This window comes from Diceros bicornis, chromosome 34 (assembly GCF_020826845.1).
Source record: "Diceros bicornis minor isolate mBicDic1 chromosome 34, mDicBic1.mat.cur, whole genome shotgun sequence".
NCBI classification, from domain to species: domain Eukaryota; kingdom Metazoa; phylum Chordata; class Mammalia; order Perissodactyla; family Rhinocerotidae; genus Diceros; species Diceros bicornis.
Genome location: NC_080773.1, coordinates 30,979,024 through 31,001,388, shown reverse-complemented (window position 1 = coordinate 31,001,388; position 22,365 = coordinate 30,979,024). Strand labels below are relative to the sequence as shown.

Here is a 22,365-nt window from a genome sequence, read left to right as displayed (position 1 = left end):
CTCTTTATTCAAGAAAGCATCTTGGTAGTTGGAAACTCCCTGCTTTGAACAGATTCAAGAGAAGGATGGAACACATAACTGGTGGGTTCTGTACATCAGTTGCATTCAAATTCTTTTACCTTATAAAATGTTATTGCAATAAACAAAACAAAACAAAACAAAACAAAAAAAACAAATTCTTTTACCTGGGTCTCATAATAAGAAATAGATTTTCCAACATGACCCAATATATACACACACGTATAACTAAAAGCTTGTACAATGCACTTTGATCTTTTCTAATCTATTTTTATCTACTCTGTTTTTTTAATTGATGTTTTAATAGTTTATAACATTGTGAAATTTTTGGTTGTACATTTTTGTTTGTCCATCACCATATATATATGTCTCCCTTCACCCCTTGTGCCCACCCCCTACCCCCATTGTCCCTGGTAATCACAATATAATTTTCTCTGTCCATGTGTTGGTTTATATTCCACATATGAGTGAGATCATACAGTGTTTCTCTTTCTCTTTTTGGCTTATTTTGCTTAACATAATACCCTCCAGGCCCGTCCATGTTGTTGCAAATGGGACGATTTTGTCTTTTTTTTACGGCTGAGTAGTATTCCATTGTATATATATACCACATTTTCTTGATCCAATCATCAGTCGAGGGACATTTAGGTTGCTTTCACTTCTTAGCTATAGTGAATAATGCTGCAATGAACATAGGGGTGCATAAGCCTCTTTGGATTGTTGATTTCAGGTTCGTTGGATAGATTCCCAGTAGTGGGATAGCTGGATCATAGGGCATCTCTATTTTTAATTCTTTGAGGAATCTCCATACCGTTTTCCATAGAGGCTGCATTCCCACCAGCTGTGTATGAGGGTTCCTGTTTCTCCACATCCTCTCCAATATTTCTTGTTTTTTGTCTTGGTGATTATAGCCATTCTAACGGGCGTGAGGTGATATCTTAGTGGTTTTTTTTTTTTTAATAATTTTATTTATTTATTTTTGTTCCCCCAAAGCCCCAGTAGATAGTTGTACGTCATAGCTGCACATCCTTCTAGTTGCCGTATGTGGGACGCGGCCTCAGCATGGCCGGAGAAGCGGTGCGTCGGTGCGCGCCCGGGATCCGAACCCGGGCCGCCAGCAGCGGAGCGCGCGCACTTAACCGCTAAGCCACGGGGCCGGCCCCTTAGTGTTGTTTTGATTTGCATTTCCCTGATGATTAGTGATGTTGAACATCTTTTCATGTGCCTATTGGCCATCTGTATATCTTCTTTGGAGAAGTGTCTGTTCATTTCTTCTGCCCATTTTTTGATTGAGTTATTTGTTTTTTAGTTGTTCAGTTGTGTGAGTTCTTTATATATGATGGAGATTAACCCCTTGTCAGATATATGTTTTGCAAATATTTTCTCCCAGCTGGTGGGTTGTCTGTTCATCTTGATACTGGTTAAGTTTGTCTTGTAGAAGCTCTTTAATCTGATAAACTTGCTTATTTTTTCTTTAGTTTCCCTAGTCTGGGTAGGCATGTCATCCAAAAAGATTCCTTTATGACCAATGTCAAATAGTGTGTTGCCTATATTTTCTTCTATGAGTTTTATAGTTTCAGGTCTCACCTTCAGGTCTTTGATCCGTTTTGAGTTAATTTTTGTGAATGGCAATAGCAGATGGTCTACTTTCATTCTTTTGCATGTGGCTGTCCAGTTTTCCCAACACCATTTATTGAAGAGACTTTCCTTTCTCCATTGTATGTTCTTAGCTCCTTTGTTGAAAATTAGCTGTCCGTATATGTGTGGTTTTATTTCTGGGCTTTCAATTCTGTGTGTCTGTTTTTGTACCAGTACCATGCTGTTTTGATTGCCATTGCTTTGTAGTATGTTTTGAAGTCAGGGATTGTGATGCCTCCAGCTTTGTTCTTTTTCTTAGGATTGCTTTAGCTATTCGGGGTCTTTTGTTGCCCCATATGAATTTTAGTATTCTTTTTTCTATTTCCGTGAAGAATGTCATTGGGGTTCTGATTGGGATTGCATTGAATCTGTAGATTGCTTTAGGTAATATTAGACATTTTAACTATGTTTATTCTTCCAATCTATGTGCATGGGATGTCTTTCCATTTCTTTATGTCATCATCGATTTCTTTCAATAACGTCTTGTAGTTTTCATTGTATAGGTCTTTCACCTCCTTGGTAACATTTATTCCTAGATATTTTATTCTTTTTGATGCAATTGTAAATGGTATTATCTTTTTGAGCTCTCTTTCTGTTAGTTTGTTATTAGCATACAGAAATGCAACTGATTTTTGTAGACTGATTTTGTACCCTGAGACTTTGCTGTAGTTGTTGATTATTTCTAATAGTTTTCCAACAGATTCTATAGGGTTTTCTATATGTAAAATCATGTCATCTGCAAATAGTGAGAGTTTCACTTCTTCATTGCCTATTTGGATTCCTTTTTCTTGCCTAATTGCTCTGGCCAAAACCTCCAGTACTATGTTGAATAGGAGTGGTGAGAGTGGGAAGCCCTGCCTTGTTCCTGTTCTCAGAGGAATGGCTTTCAGTCTTTCCCCATTGAGTATGATGTTGGCTGTGGGTTTCTTATAAATAGCCTTTATTATGTTGAGGTACTTTCCTTCTACTCTGTTTTTTAAATCTAACTATAACAAACACATTGGTTTCATGATCCACTAATCTGTCATAATCTGGAGTTTGAAAAACTCCTAAAATGGGGAAAGGACAGTCTTTTCAGTGAATGGTGTTGGGATAACTGAATCTCCATATGGGAAAAAAAGGTATTTGACCTCTACTTCACGCTATATACAAATTAATTCCAGTGGGTTGTGGATATAAATATGGAAGGCAGAACATTAAAGCTTATAGAAGAGCTTCATGACTTCAGGCTAGGAAGATACCTCTTAGAAAGAAAAATACTAACTGTATAATGAAAACAGGATTTTGAAGAGATATATGCACTCCCATGTTTATCACAATGTTATTCACAGTAGCTAAGATATGGAGACAACCTAAGTGTCCGTTAGTGGATGAATGGATAAAGAATGTGGTGTAGGGGCTGGCTGGGTGGTGCAAGTGGTTAAGTCTGCACGCTCTGCTGTGGTGGCCCCGGGGTTCCCCGGTTCGGATCCCGGGCGTTCACTGAGGCACCACTTGGCAAGCCATACTGTGGTGGCGTCCCATATAAAGTGGAGGAAGAAGGGCATGGATGTTAGCCCAGGGCCAGTCTTCCTCGGCAAAAAGAGGAGGATCAGCAGATGTTAGCTCAGGGACGATCTTCCTAACAACAACAACAAAAAAAGAATGTGGTGTATATATATACAATGGAATATTAGTCAGCCATGAGAAAGGAGGAAATCCTGCCATTTGTGACAACATGGATGGACCTCGAGGGCATTATACTAAGTGAGATAAGTCAGATGAAGAGAGACAAATACTGTATGGTATTACTTGTATGTGGAATCTAAAAAAGCCAAGCTCGTAGAAACAAAGGGTTAAATGGTGGTTACCAGGGTATGGGGGGTGGGGGGGTAACACAGATGTTGTTTCAGGGTAGAAACTTAAAATGAGTAGTAAATAAGTCATAGAGAGCCAATCCACAGTATAATGAATATAGACAACAATATTGTACTATAATCATTAAACGTGCTAAGAGACCAGAACTTAATTATTTCAACCACTAAAAAGAAAGGATAATAACATAATATGGTAGAGGTGCTAATTATTGCTACAATGGGAACCATATTATAATATATAAATGTATCAAATTAACATGTTGTACACCTTAAATCTATACAATGTTATATGTCAAATATATTTAATAAAACAAATCCTAAGTATAAAAGACTGAAACATTTCATTATATTAAAATTAAGGATTTATGTTAATCAAAAGACTGTTAAGAGATTCCCCATAATATAATGGTAGGCACCTAATTCTGAATCTCCACACATTCTTTAAAAATCAGACACATCCACAGAAGAACAAATAAAATCACCCATTGTCCACAACTATGGCATAACAGATGGATCTGGACCCTACCTCATCCCATACATGAAAATCAAATACAAATGAATTACAAATGTATAATCAGAAGGTAAAACAGTATGTTTTTTTTTTTTTTTGGTGAGGAAGAATGGTCCTGAGTTAACATCTGTTGCCAATATTCCTCTATTTTTTGTATGGGGGACACCGCCACAGTGTGGCTTGATGAGCAGTTTGTAGGTCTGCCCACAGGATCTAAACCACAAACCCCAGGCCAAAGTGGAGTGCACGAACTTAACCACATCACCAGGCCTGCCCCAAACAATATGTTTTTTAGGAGACAACATAGTAGAACATCTTTATGATATAGGACTAGGCGAAGATTAACTAAAAAGGACACAAATTTTTACAATGAAGAAAGATATATAAATTAGACTATATTAAAATGAAGAACTTCTGTTCTTAAAGACACCACTGAGAAAGTGAAAAGGCAATCCACAGAGTGGGAAAAGATATGTGCAACAAAGGACTCCCATCCAGACGATACGGAACCCTTACAAATCAATAAGAAAAGACAAACAATCCCACAGAGAAATGAGCGGAAGACTTGCACAGAAAAACAAAGGCAGGAGGGAGTGACGTCGGCATCACAGCGGCGTAAGACTGTTCTCCTTTTTATCCCCCCTTTTAAACAACAAATGAGACATCCATCCAGGAACAAAAGCGCCTTTCTGGGCGTTGTGGGATCTGGCACCGAACGCCAAGGGACCCGGGAGGAGTCTGCCCACCTGTGCCTGCGGGAACAGGCAGACAGACCTCTGTGTGGGATGTGGAACCTGCGAAGCCAGTGAACCTGCCTTAGCACCCTCTTAGGGTGGTCGGGGGGGAAAAAACCTGGAGAGTGCTGATCTGGGCAGCTTCCCATTCACGAGAGAGAATTTGCAGTGGTCCAGCCTTCTGGAGAAGAAATTCCAGCAAGCCAGTGGAGAGAAAAAAAAAAAAATCCCCCAAACCCAAAAAACACGAGTTGGTTGCAGTGGATGCAGCAGTAAGAGAAACTGTCCCAGTGAGTCCCCCTCCCCCGAGGACACACTGCACGGGGCTGATCCACCTGGTGGCAGTGACCTGTCCCACTGCGAAACAAGAGAGCGGTGAGATAGTACCCCGCTACCCTAGTTGCGTGAGACACGGCTGGAGATACCTGTTTCTCTACAGCAGCACCCAGAGTACTGACGCGGGACCTACATGTCTAGGGAGAGGAAGGATATTGGGAAAGAGGCAGATAAAAATTTCAAAGGGCACTAAAGGGATTGCTCTCAGCAGGGAGTCCACCCAGGAACCTCTGGGAGTACCTCTTGGGGGTCTCCCTACTGGGTCCGTGGACATCCTCAACGCCCTGAGTGCTAAACCCACACCTCCCCCCACTCTGCGGTGGGCTCCTTGTGTGAGCGTCCCTGGGCTGCCAGGGAGAGCTCCGGTAAACGGAGCATGCTCTGAACAGGCCACGGTCTACCGGCCAGGGAGAAACCACAAACTTGGGCTATAGTGCCACCTTCTGGAAAACGAAAGAGAGGTTTTTCAGTAGCCAGCCTGGTGACTTGTAAGAACCAGAAAAGACATCAAAGTTTAAGAATTCTGCCACAGGGGTCCAGCCTGGTGGCTCAAGCGGTTAAGTGCACGCGCTTCGCTGCAGCTTCCTGGGGTTCGCGGGTTCGGATCCCAGGCAGCGCGTACCGGCGCACCGCTTGTCAAGCCATGCTGTGGCGACGTCCCATATAAAGTGAGGAAGATGGGCATGAATGTTAGCCCAGGGCCAGTCTTCCTCAGCGAAAAGAGGATTGGCAGATGTTAGCTCAGGGCTGATCTTCCTCACAAAAAAAAAAAAAAAGAATTCTGCCACAAGAGGGAGCAAGAAGAGAGGAGGAGGTGTAGGGTAGGGATAAAAAGACAGAGAAAACCTCACATAATAGAAACCTCACATAATAACAGCATCCAACAGAATGCCCTAGCAAAGGTTTAAAAGGAGGTGTCTGCTACTTCAAATGCAACAACACCAATGCAAAAAGTACAAGAAGCGAAAAATCATGGAAACATGTCATTATAAAGAGAAAATAATAATTCTTTAATAACCAAGCTCAAAGGCACAGAATTTTGTGGTCTAGCAGATGAATTGAAAATTGCTGTTTTGACGAAACTCAACGAGCTATAAGAAAACTCAGAAAGACAATTCAATGAAATCTCAAAAAAAAAAAATACATGATCAAAATGGGATTTTTACGAAAGAGAAATCATAAAAAAGAACCAAATTCTGCAGCTGAAGAATTCACTGAATGAAATGAAAATTGCAATAAAGAACATCTACAGTACAGCAGAGCAGATGGAAGACAGAATATGTAATTAGAGGATAGGAATTTTGAAATAACCCATTTAGAGGTGAACAAAGAAAGAATGAAAAGGAGCAAAGAAAGCCTATGTGATTTATAGGGTTCCATCAAAAGTAAAAATATTAGAATAATTGGGGATCCAGAAGGACAAGAGAGGGAGAAGGGAGAAAAAAATTTATTTAAAGAAATAACTGCTGAGAAATTCCCAAACCTAGGGGGAGAATTGGACATACAAATATATGAAGCTTATAGATCACCCTATTATCTCAATGCAAAAAGACCTTCTCCAAGAAAAATTTTAATGAAACTGTCAAAAATCAAGGACAAAGAAAGAATTCTAAAAGCAGCTAGGGGAAAAAAGATTGTAACCAACAAAGAAACCCCTACTGGGCTATCAGAGGACTTCTCAGCAGAAACTCTACAGGCCAGGAGAGAGTGCAATGCCATATTCAAAGTGTTGAAAGAAAAAAATTGAAAGAAAAGAATATTCTATCTGGCAAAGTTATCCTTCACATATGAAGAAGAAATAAAGACTTTCCCAGACAAAGAAAAGCTGAGGGAGTTAATCACCACTTGACCTGCCTTGCGAAAAATGCTGTAAGGAATTCTTCAAGCTGAAATGAAAAGACAGAAATTATTGACATGAAAACATATGAAAGTATTAAACACACTAGTAAAGGTAAATATACAGTCAGACCTAGAAAACCCTAAATCTGTAACAGGATGGTGTGTTAATGACTTAACTATAGTGTAAAGGTCAAAGGAAGAGAGTAAAAATAATTATAGCTACTATAATGTGTTAATAAATACACATTACAAAAAGAGGGAAATAATGACATCAAAAATATGAAAAGGGGAGAGTAAAAGGATGGAGCTTTTGTAGACGATTGAAGTTAAGCTGCTCTCAGCTTAAAATGGACTGTTTTATCTATGAAATATCTTATGTAAACCTCATGGTAACCACAAAACAAAAACCTAGCACAGATGCACTAAAGATAAAGAAAGGGGGAACAGAGCACACTACCATAGAAGAATCACCAATTTACAAAGGCAGAAATAAAGAAAAATAAACAATTTTCTTTTGTTTGGGTTCTGTGTTCCAAGGACATGGTTCTGAATGGTTCGCTTTAGTCAAATTATGCACACCTTTCTCATTTGGAAAAGAAGAACCAGAAACAACCAGAACAATTAGAAAACAATTAGGGGCCAGCCCTGTGGCTTAGCGGTTAAGTGCTCGTGCTCTGCTACAAGTGGCCCGGGGTTCGGATCCCAGGTGTGCACCGACGCACTGCTTCTCCGGCCATGCTGAGGTGGTGTCCCACATACAGCAACTAGAAGGATGTGCAACTATGACGTACAAGTATCTACTGGGGCCTTGGGGAGAAAAAGGGGAAAAAAAGGAGGAGGATTGGCAATAGATGTTAGCTCAGGGCCGGTTTTCCTCAGCAAAAAAAGAGGAGGATTGGCGTGGATGTCAGCGCAGGGCTGATCTTCCTCACACACACACAAAAAAGAAAACAATTAACAAGAACAACCAGAAGCAATTAACAAGATGACATTAGTACGTCCTCACATATCAACAATAACTCTAAATGTAAATAGATTGAATTCACCAATCAAAAGGCACAGAGGGGCTGGATGGATAAAAAAACAAGACCCAACTATATGCTAACTTCAGGAGACTGACTCCAGTTTTAGACACACATAGGCTCAAAGTGAAAGGATGGCAAAAGATACAATGAAAACTACAAGACCTCCATGAAAGAAATTGAAGAAGGCACAAATAAATGGAAAGATATCCCGTGTTCATGGAGTGGAAGAATTAATATTGTTAAAATGTCCCTACTACCCACAGCCACCTATAGATTCATTGTAATCCCTATCAAAATTCCAATGGAATTTTGCACAGAAATAGAAAAAAAAATCCTAAAATTTGTATGAAACCACAAAAGACCCCAAATAGCTAAAGCAATCATGAGAAAGAAGAACAAAGCTGGAGGCGTCACACTTTCTGGTTTCAAACTATACTACAAAGCTGTAGTAACTAAAACAGTATGGTCCTGACATAAAAATAGACACATAGGCCAATTGAACAGAACAGAGAGACCAGAAATAAACCTCCACATATATGGTCAACTAATACTTGACAAGGGAACCAAGAATACTCGATGAGGAAAAGACAGTCTCTTCAATAAATGGTATTGGGAAGTTGGATAACCACATGCAGAAAAATGAAATTGGATCTAATCTTAAACCACTCAGAAGAATTAACTAGAAATGGATTAAAGATTTAAATATAAGACCTGATACCATAAAACTCCTAGAAGAAAACATAGGGAAGAAGCTCCTTGACATTGGTCTTTGCAATGATTTTTTTAGATATGACATCAAAAGCGCAAGCAGCAAAAGCAAAAATCAACAAGTGGGACTACATCAAACTAGAAAGCTTCTGCACAGCCAAAGAATCAATCAACAAAATGAAAAGGCAACCTACAGAATGGGAGAAAATATTTGCAAACCATATATCAGATAAGGGGTTAATATTCAAAATATATAAAACACTAATACAACTCAGTAATAACAAAAAAAAAACCCAATTAAAAAATGGGCAGAGGACCTGAATAAACATTTTTCCAAAGAAGACATCCCAATGGCCAACAGGTATATGAAAAGATGCTCAATATCACTAATTGTCAGGGAAATGCAAATCAAAAGCACAATGAGATATCACCTCACACTTGTTAGAATGGCTACCACTAAGAAGACAAGAAAACAAGTGTTGGTAAGGATGCAGAGAAAAGGGAACCCTTGTGCACTGTTGATGGGAATGTAAATTGGTTCAGCCACTATGGAAAACAGTATGGAGATTCCACAAAAAATTAAAAATAGAACTACCATGTGATCCAGCCATTCCACATCTGTGTATAGATCCAAAGGAAATGAAAACAGGATATTGAAAAGACAGCTGCATGCCTATGTTTATTGCAGCATTATTCATAATAACCAAGATGTGTAAACAACCAAAGTGTCCATCGATGATGAATGGATAAAGAAGATGTGGTATGGGTAATATACAATGGAATACTACTCAGCCATAAAAAAGGACAAAATCGTGCCATTTGCGAAAACTAATGGCTGGATCTTGAGGGTATTATGCTAGTAAAATAAGTCAGAAAGACAAATACTGTATGATGCCACTTATATGTGGAATCTAAAAAAGCCAAACTTGTACAGACAAAGAGTGGAACAGTGGTTACCAGGGGTTATGGGGTGGGGGAATTGAGGAGATGTTGTTAAAGGGTACAAACTTGCAACTGGAAGATGAATAAGTTCCATAAATCTAATGCACAGCCTAGTGATTATAGTCAACAACACTGTATTATATACTTCAAAGTGGCTAAGATACTAGATCTTAAATATTCTTACCACATGAAAACAATGATAATTACGTGAGGTGATACAGGTGTTAACTAATGTTGTGGTGGCCATCATATTGCAATACATAAATGCATCAAATCAACACATCGTACACCTTAAACTTCCACAAAGTTATGCGTAAATTATATCTCAATATAAAAGCAAAAACCAAAATTACCCAAGATCAACCACTATAGATATTTAAGAGGATTTCAGAAATTAAATAGGATTGTATACAACGGATGCCAAGCTTTTCCAAATGAGAAAGGTGTGTATAATTTGACTAAATCAAACCACTCAGACGCATGTCCATGGAACACAGAACCCCAAAAAGCCTCCAGCAATATAAAAATATCTCTTTCACCTACTTTCATTGGTGTCCCAATTATCATAAACCTTTCTTTTTGTTTATATGTGAAAGGTTCGGCCATGATCTTGTGGTATAAACTGGATGACATGGCACACATCAAAACCTATTTAGCACTTTCTTGATCTAATTTCCAATGCTTATCCTCTTTGCTTCAGAGCGGTAATAGGAGAAGCATCTTCAGATCTTGTACTAGGATAACATTTATACCTGATGGAACCATATGCAGAAAAGTTCCTTTTGCTAGCTAAAAACACCAACATTTTTCTGCTAGGTGATGAATCAATGATGAAATCTTGTTGTTTTTCCATCCTTCCCAAAGTACTACACACTGTCTTAGTTACTATCTTAATTACTGCCCTAATTACTATAAACTATTCGTAGTCCAGTGATTTTGTTTTCTTTATCCAATCAAAGACAATCTCATGATTGGGTTTTTGTAGTTTGAGAACTACTACTACTACTTTTGTAGTTCCGTATCCAGAACAGATCTTTTGGATACTTCCATACCAAATCCTGACTCAATATTATTTATTGATGAGTTACTATAAGTCATATCAGCTCAGATGCTGAATTTCTGGTCTTTGTTAGGGTATGTCAAACTGTTAAAAATAAAATAGTAGGGGCTGGCCCGGTGGCGCAAGCGGTTAGTTGCGTGCGCTCTGTTGTGGCGGCCCGGGGTTCGCCGGTTCAGATCCCGGGTGCCCACCGCCGAACTGCTTGGCAAGCCATGCTGTGGCGCCTTCCCATATAAAGTGGAGGAAGATGGGCACAGATGTTAGCCCAGGGCCAGTCTTCCTCAGCAAAAAGAGGAGGATTGGCAGATGTTAGCACAGGGCTGATCTCCTCACCAAAAAAAAAAAAAAAAAAAAAATATATATATATATATATATATATATATATATATATATATATATATATATATACACACACACACACTGGTAGCCAATATGCTTTGGAAACAGGTTTCTGAACCTTCTCTATAAAAATAGTGGACAACTGTTATATGAAATATACGATGAATTGCTCTCAGAGGAAATTGCTGTTGTAAAGACAGAGGCTCACAGGAAAAGAGATACTACAGAAGCTAAAGAAAAATGCATTAGCAGAGCATTATGCTAAACAGGTTGCTCTGACTAAAGTCATCGTACAAAGACTTCTTATACAAGAGAAAGATCAATCCATGGAGAAGTTTAAGGATTCCACCATAAATATAACTCTATGATGGAATTCTGATTATAAATAGTGGAAACAATCAGGTTGTAAGATCCATAAGGTATAGCAAAGCCAAGATGGCCATCAGAGGGCACCACATAATTTCAAATGGATACTTTCCCAAATCCCCTAGCAGATGACCTGTCACATTGGAACACATTTACCACAATATTACAAAACACCCATATCAGAGGGTGTGGCCATTTATGCCTTATTCACAATAACATTTTTTTTTAATTTTATTTAAAATTTTTTTTAATTTTTATTTATTTATTTTTCCCCCAAAGCCCCAGTAGACAGTTGTATGCCACAGCTGCACATCCTTCTAGTTGCTGTATGTGGGACACGGCCTCAGCATGGCCGGAGAAGTGGTGCGTTGGTGCGCGCCCAGGATCCAAACCCGGGCCGCCGGCAGCGGAGCGCGCGCACTTAACCGCTAAGCCACAGGGCCGGCCCTATTCACAATAACATAAACCTGCAAAACAGTATAGATGGAGCATGGAATGGAAGCGTGTCATAAAGGACCCTCTGGGAATCTTCAATTAGATTTTACACAATTGCTTCCTTCCATGGGTTATGAGGATGTACTAGTCATAGTTTACTTATTTTCTGGATGGGTTGAAGCATTTCCCTCTTGAAAAGTCATAGCACTCACAGCAGCTAAAAAATAATTAGATTTTGTGTTCTTTATCAATTCTGCTTTATTTATCTAGTGATAGAGGAACACATTTTACTGGGATACTTGCTTACTAAACATGCAAGGATTTGCTCTTACTCGGAATTTCACGGTCCTTACTACTCCCAATCTTGTGAAACATGGAAAGAACAAATGGAATATTAAAGTTGAAATTTGCTAAACTATCAGATATCCTTGAACTTTCTTGGTCCAAAGTACTACCACTAGCTTTATTACCCTTCACTCTCCCTTCTCAAAGATTTTTTTCCTAGACTGGTAGGTAAAACTATATTCATATCAGTACTATTTCTAATAGCCTCAAGCTAGAGCCTACTTAAAACCTCATCAAAAGTAGAATGGATAATTTGTGATATATTCGTGTGATTTTTTTCAGCTTTATTGAGATATATTTGACATATAACATTATGTAAGTTTAAGATGTACAATGTGATGAAATGATGATACCTCTATCCTCTTAGGTTCTGTGCTAGGGGCCTGTAAAGTAGACAGACAAAAGATAGATTAACAGGAGAAAAAAGGATTATTTATGTATACAGGAGCTAACAAAAGTAGCTAGCCTGCTAAATGGTTAAAGTTAGAGGCTTATATACCTAATTTAAAGGGGATAGGGAGGGGGAGAAAAGGTTTCCATGGGAAGAACAAATAAGTTTCTTTAGGAAGGAAAATAGATTTTTAAGAGAACAAATGGGGGATGAGAAGCTTTGTGATAATGTTTGTCTATGCAGGTACAGTGGTCTTTCCATCTTCTGCGGGGCCATAAAACTGTCCTTTCCCTTGGGAGTGGCCCCTCTCCAAAGAGCGAATTTATGGCAGCCTTATTTCCCAGAATTTTCTGCTTTGAGTCAGATAAAGGAAGCTCCAAGAAGGCTTCTTTCTGCATCTGGTGAATCTCAAATGTCTTCCGTTTAAAATAATCTTCATACCAACTCTGGGGTCCACACAACCAACGAAAACTCTCCACAACAGCTTAAGCCCCTTCATTCCATTTTATCCTTGTGTGGTTGGCTTTTAAAAAATTAATGTTAATGTAAGAGTGGATTACTACATTTAAATCCGATTTTGGTGGTTTGTGCCCAGTGTTTTAGCATGTGGGTTATTTGATGCCTGTCAGAATCTGGTCTGTCAATCCTTCACCAGCGACCTCTGTGGCACAACTCCCTTCCCGTGAAGGAGTAGCACGTTTTACATCTCACATCGCATTGACCTTCTCTGCCTGCATCCTCAGCTCTCTCACCAAACTGAGCTCCTTGTAGAATGGGACCAAATTGCACTCAGCTTTATCTTCTTCTTCTTTGGTCCCTGTGCCCATGCACGATGCTTATTAAATACCTTTTTTGTGCGAGTTAAAAACCATCACAAGATTTTAAGTTCCTCTTTTCCTGATTGGGGCCCAGCCCGGCTTGGAGATCCCTGACACTTGAGTGTCTCAGGTCACGTGCAGACTGGACAGTCGAGGAGTGTAAGAAGCCTGTGGGGGAGGAGGGCTGAGTGGGGTCCCCTGCTATACAGTTCCCTACTTCCCCGGATCCTTGATGATCAAATGGATTCAAGCGTTTAGAAATTGCAGAACCATATGATCCAGCAATTCCACTTCTGGGTACATCCCCAAAAGAATTGAAAGCAGGGACTCAAAGAGATATTGTGCACCCATGTTCATAGCAGCGTTATTCACAATAGCTAAAACCTGGAAGCAACCCAAGTGCCTGTGAGCAATGAGTGGACAAGCAAAATGTGGTGTATAAGTACAATAGAATATTATTCAACATTATAAAGGAAGGCAATTCTGACACATGCTACATGGATCAACCTTGTGGACACTATACTGAGTGAAATAAGCCTGGCACGAAAGGACAAATGTTGGATGATTCCACTTCTAGAGGGGTCGAATTCACAGAGACAGAAAGTAGAAGGGTGGTTGGCAGGGGCTGGGTGAGGGGGAAGGGCGAGTTGTTGTTTATTTATTTATTTATTTTTTGTGAGGAGGATCAGCCCTGAGCTAACATCCGTGCTAATCCTCCTCTTTTTGCTGAAGAAGACCAGCTCTGAGCTAACATCTATTGCCAATCCTCCTCCTTTTTTTTTTTTTCCCCCAAAGCCCCAGTAGATAGTTGTATGTCATAGTTGCACATCCTTCTAGTTGCTGTATGTGGGACGAGGCCTCAGCATGGCCGGAGAAGCGGTGAGTCGGTGCGCGCCGGGATCTGAACCAGGCCGCCAGTATCGGAGCTCGTGCACTTCACCGCTGAGCCACAGGGTTGGCCAGAATTGTTGCTTAATAGATTCAGAGTCTGCAAGATGAAGAGAGTTCTGGACTTTGGTTGCACAAAATGTGAATTTATTTAACACTACTGAACTGCACACTTAAAAATGGTTAAAATGGTAAATTTTATGTTGTGTGTATTTTCCCACAGTTAAAAAAAAAAATCTTAGAAGCGTCCCTTGAGGATAACCACATCAACGTCTGATGGTATCACGGCAGAGGTTCCTCCCTGCCCCGCCCCAGCGTCCCCACCCAGGGATTAAGAGTTTTCCTTTGTGCGCATTGGCTCTCAGCTGCTGTTCTTGGAGATATATATCAGCTCCTTCCCAACTCGGCTTAGACTCGGCCTCACTGACTCCGATCCAGTGCTCCAGGCTCTCTGCTCCAACAAGTCGGTAAGTCTTGGGTAATCTCTTCTGTAGGAGACAGGGTGCGTGAGTTCAGATACTCCTAAAGAGACCTCTGCAATCCAAGTGTTCAGTTGCGTCAGCCTGGCTCCAGCCTGAGGGTGGAAAGACCCATTTTCCAGATGAAATCGGGAGCTGGGAGCTGTGTGTGAGAAGGGGTGGAGGTGGGGGGTACTGTGAATGTCTGGAGGCTCAAAGACTTGATTTTTTGACTCGTGTTGAAACAATATTAAAGATGAAACCTTACACAGGGTTTATAATATGCGGACCACTGATTTGAGTCTCCAATATATGGGTTTACCACACCCAGCAACTCTGAGAAGCTAGCTTTATTATTATGGACAGCATTTTTTAAAAAAATGGTGGTAAAACACACATAACATAAAATTTACCACCTTAACCATTTTTAAGTGTACAGTTCAGTGATGTTAAGTATATTTACATTGTTGTGCAACCAATCTTTGGAACTTTTTTTTTATCTTGCAAAACTGAAACTCTGTCCCCATTTAACAATAACTCCCCATTCCTCACCCCCCAGCCCCTGGCAACCACAATTCTACTTTCTGTCTCTATGAATTTGACTATTCTAGGTACTTCATAGAAGTGGAATTATAGAATATTTGTCTTTTGTGATTGGTTTATTTTACTTAGCATAATGTCTTCAAGGTTTGTCCGTGTTGTAGCATGTGTCAGAATTTCCTTCGTTTTTTAAAGCTAGATAACATTCCATTGTATGTATACACCACATTGTTTATCCATTCCTCTGTGGATGGACATTTGGGTTGCCTCCATCTTTCAGCTATGTGAGTAATGCTGCTATGAACATGGGTGCACAAATATCTTTTGGAGACTCTACTTTCAATTCTTTTGGGTATACACCCAGAAGTGGAATTGCTGGTTCATTTGGTAATTCTATTTTTAATTTTTTGAGGAGCTGCCATACTTTATCCGTAGCAGCTGTGCCATTTTACATTTTTGCTAACAGTGCACAAGAGTTCATTGGCAGCATTTGAGAAAGAAAACAGACCCAGAGAAGTAAATGACTTGTTGAAAGGCACACAGCTAAGTGATGGCGCCAAAATTCTAATCAGTTTCCTGGCTCTTGAATCCTTGCTTTTAACCAAAATGCTAAACTTGGACTTTCATTATGAGGGGCAGAAGCCCCCTGACAATACTGGCTCAGCCTTGCCCTGTGGAGCAGTGTCGGTCTGGAGACATTCCATGCCCCCAAGGAGCAGGAAATAGACTCCTGACATTTCTGATTCAGAATGAAGATTAGTCCTCCCTCCCTCCAGGCAATTGGGAGGCCACTCTGGTTTGTTGCTTTGACCGAGCTGGGCTACAGTCTCTCCCTCCCTACAAATCCCACCACATTTCACCCCAGCTCTGAATTCCAATCCCATTTCACTCTGCAGGCTATGAAACACAAAGCTATCAGGTTTCAGGATCTTGGGCACTGAAATGTGTGGAGTGTTAGCTGTCTGATCGCCAAGTCCCATAAAGAGTCTCTTCACACATATCAAGTAAGGCAGGGAGTAATGATGATAATTATTTTCCTGTGGGAGGACACAGGAGGGAGGACAGAGTGGTATGTAGCTTGTGCAAAATCAGACAGCTGAAATGTGGCAGAGCTGGAATTGAACCTGGGTGATTAGGCTCCAAAAATTAGCACTCTCATCCACTCAATTCATGTCAATTAAACAGCTACTATGTGCTAGGCACTATGCTGGAAGCTTTTGCTTGCTTCTCTTCAAGCAACCCTTCCAGTAACTTTGAAATGTATTGAATGTCTTACTTAAATTTGAAGAAACCAAGGCTCAGAGGTGGATGACTTACCCAATATCTTTACCATTTCTCCGTGGAATGGGTCTTATGTCTGACTCCCAGGGCCAAGGGTGGGTGCACATTCTTGATGGCTGTCTTGTTTTCTCAGCAGATCTTAGCCTCCTCTTGGACTCCATCTAGGATGCTGTGTCAGAATGTTCACCAGTTTGGCCAGAAGCTGGTACGCAGGCGGCCCCTGAGGCCAAGGGAGGGGTCTGAGAGTCAACTGGCCCGTTGTCTGAACACCCTAGATCTGGTGGCCTTGGGTGTGGGCAGCACCCTGGGAGCAGGCGTGTACATCCTGGCTGGTGAAGTGGCCAAGGACAAGGCTGGACCGGCGATCGTCCTCTGCTTCTTGGTGGCTGCCCTGTCTTCTGTGTTGTCTGGGCTCTGCTATGCGGAGCTTGGGGCCCGGGTACCATGCTCCGGCTCTGCATATCTCTACAGCTACGTCACAGTGGGACAACTGTGTGCCTTCATCACTGGCTGGAACCTCATACTGTCCTATGTCATCGGTGAGATCATGGGGCACGGGGGAAGGTGTGGGGGAAAAAGGGACTTAAGATGAGGAACATAGGAGGGGGGATTGGGGTCTTCCCTCTCATTCATGAGCACTTTGTTATCCACCTTGTGAGGGGAAGTGGGTAATAAGGCAGGAAAACCCCAAAACTTCATTCTACTCAACTCTCTCCTGCTTTCTTTAAATGACTGAAGCAAGAAGAAATGGGAACTGTGGGAGGTGGGGAAGAGTTCTTCTGGATGAGAGGGAGACATAAGGCTCATTCCCTCACCTGATCTGAAGTCGGTGCTCAGCTGTCGTCTTCGTGGGATTTTCTGTGACCACCCTATTTAAAATTGCAACCCTTATCTCCCGCCCTCCCCACTCCACTTCACTGTTTTCTTGCATAACATTGATCTCCTTCTAACATTAAATACTTGACCTATTTTGTGAATCATCTGTGTCTGCTCCCCCCACCCTATGAAAAGAAACTCTTTGAGATTAGGTATTTTGTCTTGTTTTTTTCCTCCAAAAATATATCCCCTGGCACACAGTAGGGGTTCAATGTACGTTTGTCAATGACTGTTCCTCCTTCTGCCACTGCAGGAGCCGCCAGTGTGGCCAGGGCCTGGAGCCGCACCTTCGACAGCCTGATTGGGAATCACATTTCTCAGGTCCTGCAGGGAAGTTTCTCTCTGCAGGTGCCCCATGTCTTGGCTGAGTACCCGGACTTTTTCGCGCTGGGCCTGGTGCTGCTGGTGACTGGTGAGGTCGGGGTCAGAGCCAGGATGGGAAGAGTGGGGCGTGGTGGGGGGAGCAGAGGTAGGAAAGGCTTGGGGTGGTGGAATGGTGGGGAGGCTGGAAAGAAGGATCTGCCATATGAGGACAGGAAGGCAAGACAGACAACATTGTTTCCCACCCTCGGCACTACTGGCCTTTTGGGATAGATCAGTGTTTGGTGTGGAGGGCTGTCCTGTGCATTGTAGGTTTGTTTTTCTTTTTTTTAAAATCATTATCGGACGTTGAGTAGCATCCCTGGTCTCTACTCACCAGAGGCCAGTGGTACCCAGCCCCCCACAAATTGTGACAGTCAGAATGTCTCCAGACATTGCTATATGTCCCTTGGGGGGACAAAATCATCCCCAGCTGAGAACCATTTACTTAGAATGACAAGTTTTCTTCCTCTGTAGTGAGACCAAAGATTTTTTTTTTTCAGTTGAGGTGAAATTCACATAACATAAAATGAATCATTTTATTATATTTTCCCCAGCTTTACTGAGATGTAATTGACATACAACATTGTGTAAGTTTAAGGTGTATGATGTGATGATTTGATACACGTATATATTGCGGGATGATTACCACAATAAAAAATTAACCGTTTTAAAGCGTGCAATTCAGTAGCACGATGTTGTGCAACTCTCACCTCTAGCTAGTTCCAAAACATTTTCATCACCCCAAAAGGAAACCCCGTACCCAGCGAGCAGTCCCTGCCCATCTCCCCTCAGCCCCTGGCCCCCACTAGTCTGCTTTCTGTCTCTGTGGATTTAGTTACTGTGGATTTCATATTCCATCTTTCCCACAGGACTACTCGTTTTGGGAGCTAGTGAGTCAGCCCTGGTTACCAAAATGTTCACGGGCTTGAACCTTTTGGTTCTCAGCTTCATCATCCTCTCCGGCTTCATTAAGGGAGATCTGCACCACTGGCAGCTCACGGAACAGGACTACGAATTGGCCATATCTGGATCCAATGACACGTCTAGGTTAGGAGGGCACTCTGCCAAGGTCGTGTGTGTGTGTGTGTGTGTCTGTGTGTGTTGGGTGCAGAGCTGGGAATGAAGTGATCTGAGCTGGGGGTGGGGGATGGAGCCCCGGATATGTGGTGTTGACTGAGTAGCCCAGGAGAGATGGCTGAACACACCTCACCCATGTCCTTTCTCCTCCCTTCTCTCACCATAGCTTGGGCCCTCTGGGCTTTGGAGGGTTTTTCCCTTTTGGCTTTGCTGGGCTTCTCCGTGGAGCAGCTACATGTTTCTACGCATTTGTGGGCTTTGATTGCATCGCCACTACAGGTAACGCAGTCATTTTGTTGCATTAGGAGTTTGGGCTGCCCTTGGGCACAGGGTTGGTGGAGGGTTAGCCTGCTTTTGGAAGACGGAAGAGATTTTGCACCTTCCCCAGTGTGTTTTCCTGACCCAATACCTCCACCCTTCCTGCAGGGGAGGAAACCCGCAATCCTCAGCGTGCCATCCCCGTGGGCATCGTGATCTCACTCTTCATCTGCTTTCTGGCATATTTTGGTGTCTCAGCGGCCCTCACCCTCATGATGCCCTACTACCAGATTCATCCTGAGAGCCCCTTGCCACAGGCTTTTCTCCACGTTGGATGGGCCCCGGCCAGATATGTAGTGGCTGTTGGCACCCTCTGTGCTCTTTCATCCAGGTCAGTGTCAAAGCCTTCTCCTCGTCTACTGTCAGATTTCCGGGTGTCCAAGCCCTTGGGGCTTGAGAGATGAGAGGGAGAGACACCTTACCCCATGTAGGCTAGGGAGCAGAAGCCCTCGTCTGTTCTGCTTCTCCGTGTCCTCACTCATGTTCCCATTTTCTCCTCCAGCCTCCTGGGCGCCATGTTCCCCATGCCGCGGGTGATCTACGCAATGGCCGATGACGGGCTCCTTTTCCGAGGACTTGCCCGGATTCATGCCCGCACACGCACCCCCATCGTGGCCACCGTAGTTTCTGGAACTCTTGCAGGTGAATAAACAAAACCCACTCCTTCTTTGATCAGCTTCCTTAACTTGGATATTTCCAGTGGTTTCTCATCCCCCTTCCCCCACCTTGTTTGCATCCTCATTCCAGCATTGATGGCATTCCTCTTCGAGCTCAGTGACCTTGTGGACCTTATGTCAATTGGGACCCTGCTTGCTTACTCCCTGGTGGCCTTTTCTGTTCTTGTCGTCAGGTGAGACTCCACGACATCTTGACTGGGGGTCTTGGACTCATGGGGATTGACGAGGAGCTAATCCTCTTCTGCCTTTGTGCCGTCTCCTAAGTGTATTGCTACACTTAAGGTGGGAAAGAGGTAGATTAGGCTCTCTGGGTGAGTAGGGGCTGGTGTTAATATTGCCTTCATGCTTCTAATTCAGGTACCAGCCAGAACAGGATTTAAGCAAGAATGAGAAAACAGAGGTAGAAATCATTGAGATAAAGCCTGAATTTGAAGCAAGTTCTTTGGGATCTATACCTGAAGTAGGAACCTTCAAGACTCTAAAGAAACTGTGTAACCCTATCAACACCATCCCCACTCCGAAATCTGGCCGGATCGTCTATGGATGTGCCTTACTGCTTGGTGAGCAGTGGGATTTCTCTTTGGTATTCTGAAATTGACAGGATGGGGTGGGGGTGTGTGTCTTTGGCAGCTGAGGAGGAGTCTTGGAGATATGATGGCCTTTCTTGATGTGGGCAGTTTTAGGGTGGGATGTGACCCAAGGTCTTGATATTTGGCTTCTGGAGTTGGACCTGTTCTCCAACTTGACTCTTGCAGCTCTCCTGCTGACGATCCTGTGCCTGATACTGGCCCAATGGCCCAGCCAACTGTTCTCTGGAGATCCAGTGTGTTCAATAGCAACTGCGCTGCTGCTGCTGCTCATTATTCAGATCACTTCCATCATTTGGAGACAGCCCCAGAACCCCACTCCTCTTCAGTTCAAGGTAGGTGACCTGAAACTCCCAAGCTATCCATCTTGAGAATGAACTCTGCATGCTTTGAGGTCTAAACATTCTTTGCTGGCCCAGGGAAGAAAAAGGGTCCATTGCTAAAGCAACGGACCATTCTCTGATCCACACGCAGTAGTACTTCACTAGTTCCATTTCCCAATACCTGTCTCTGGGAACATGCAGTGGGATACCCAATATGAGGAGGTATTGAATGCACAATGCGAATTGGACTGGAGTCTTCCTTCCCACCCAAGTGGGGTAGGGTATCTCCCTTTCAGACATCTGTTGTATGTTCAGGTATTGACTGATTTTGCCCACAGGTCCCTGCTCTGCCTGTCCTCCCACTGATGAGCATCTTTGTGAATGTTTACTTGATGATGCAGATGACCCCTGGGACCTGGGCCCGATTTGGCGTCTGGATGGTGATTGGTAAGTGGCTTTCTCAGGAGAAGAGTCCTCGTGGGTGACTGAACCCACCCTTCTTCCTACTGTCTTTCCTCAAAACTGTCTCAGATGCCATAATAGGAAGCCTATTGAGGGTGCCTACTTTTCCATCTCACTGTCTCATTTCCCTACTAGGATTTGCCATATACTTTGGATATGGGATCAGACACAGCTTGGAGAAGAACAATGATCAACAGCCACCAGCTTTAAACTCCCAAGCTCTTGACAGAAACATCCCTAGTGCTGAATTAGTTTAACCACAGGAAATGGATGCTGGGTGGAATCTCTCCATACCCTGGAGGTGTCTTCTGGTTCAAGGGAAAGTTGGAGCCTCCGTGAGGCATGAAGATGGGATGCCTTTAGAGCCCTGTATTTATTGTCAGTGGACAAAATTCCGTAATGTTGTATGATTTTTAAGTAAGCTTTTAAAAGCATAATACGCATACAGAAAAGCTCAGGCTTCATAAGTATGCAGCAAGATGAATTTTCACAGAGAAAGGACAACAATGTAACCAACATCCAGAGAAAGAAATAAAATGACTTGCACATAAGAAGCGCCTTCTTGTGCCTACTTCCAGTAAAAAGATTGTCAGATGGGAAGAAAACCCAGGTTTCAACTATATGTTGTATCAAGAGTTGCAATTTAAATATTAAGATACAGGGCCGGCCCGGTGGCGCAAGCAGTTAAGTGCGCGAGCTCCACTGTGGTGGCCCGGGGTTCCCCGGTTCGGATCCTGGGCGCGCACCGACGCACTGCTTGGTAAGCCATGCTGTGGCGGTGTCCCATATAAAGTGGAGGAAGGTGGGCATGGATGTTAGCCCAGGGCCAGTCTTCCTCAGCAAAAAAAGAGGAGGATTGGCAGATGTTAGCACAAGGATGATTGCTTCACACAAAAAAAAAAAAAATTAAGATACAAATAGGCTGGAAGTAAAAGGAGGGGAAAAGATACATCATGCAAACCATCACAAGAAAGCTGCTATAGCTCTATCAATGTCAGACAAAGACTTTAAGACAGAGTCTAATAACAGATAAGGAGGATCATTTCTTAATGGTAAAGGAAAATGATCATTTCTATTTTCCCTCAGCTTTATTGAAATATAATTGATATAGAACATTGTGTAAATGATCATTTTTATTTACTTTTCTGTTGTAG

General features: G+C 42.3%; 1 protein-coding gene across 1 annotated transcript; it reads left to right on the top strand.

Moving 5' to 3' along the window:
• The first annotated feature begins 15,318 nt into the window (after nucleotides 1-15,318).
• Nucleotides 15,319-21,781, top strand: LOC131397357 (cationic amino acid transporter 3-like). Its single transcript, XM_058530153.1, has 11 exons — nucleotides 15,319-17,067; nucleotides 17,658-17,816; nucleotides 18,637-18,814; nucleotides 19,011-19,123; nucleotides 19,271-19,493; nucleotides 19,665-19,804; nucleotides 19,910-20,012; nucleotides 20,197-20,399; nucleotides 20,595-20,761; nucleotides 21,088-21,196; nucleotides 21,347-21,781. The coding sequence occupies exons 1-11, from the start codon at nucleotides 16,641-16,643 to the stop codon at nucleotides 21,466-21,468; spliced, it is 1,944 nt and encodes a 647-aa protein (XP_058386136.1). The 5' UTR covers nucleotides 15,319-16,640; the 3' UTR covers nucleotides 21,469-21,781.
• The last annotated feature ends 584 nt before the right edge of the window (nucleotides 21,782-22,365 follow it).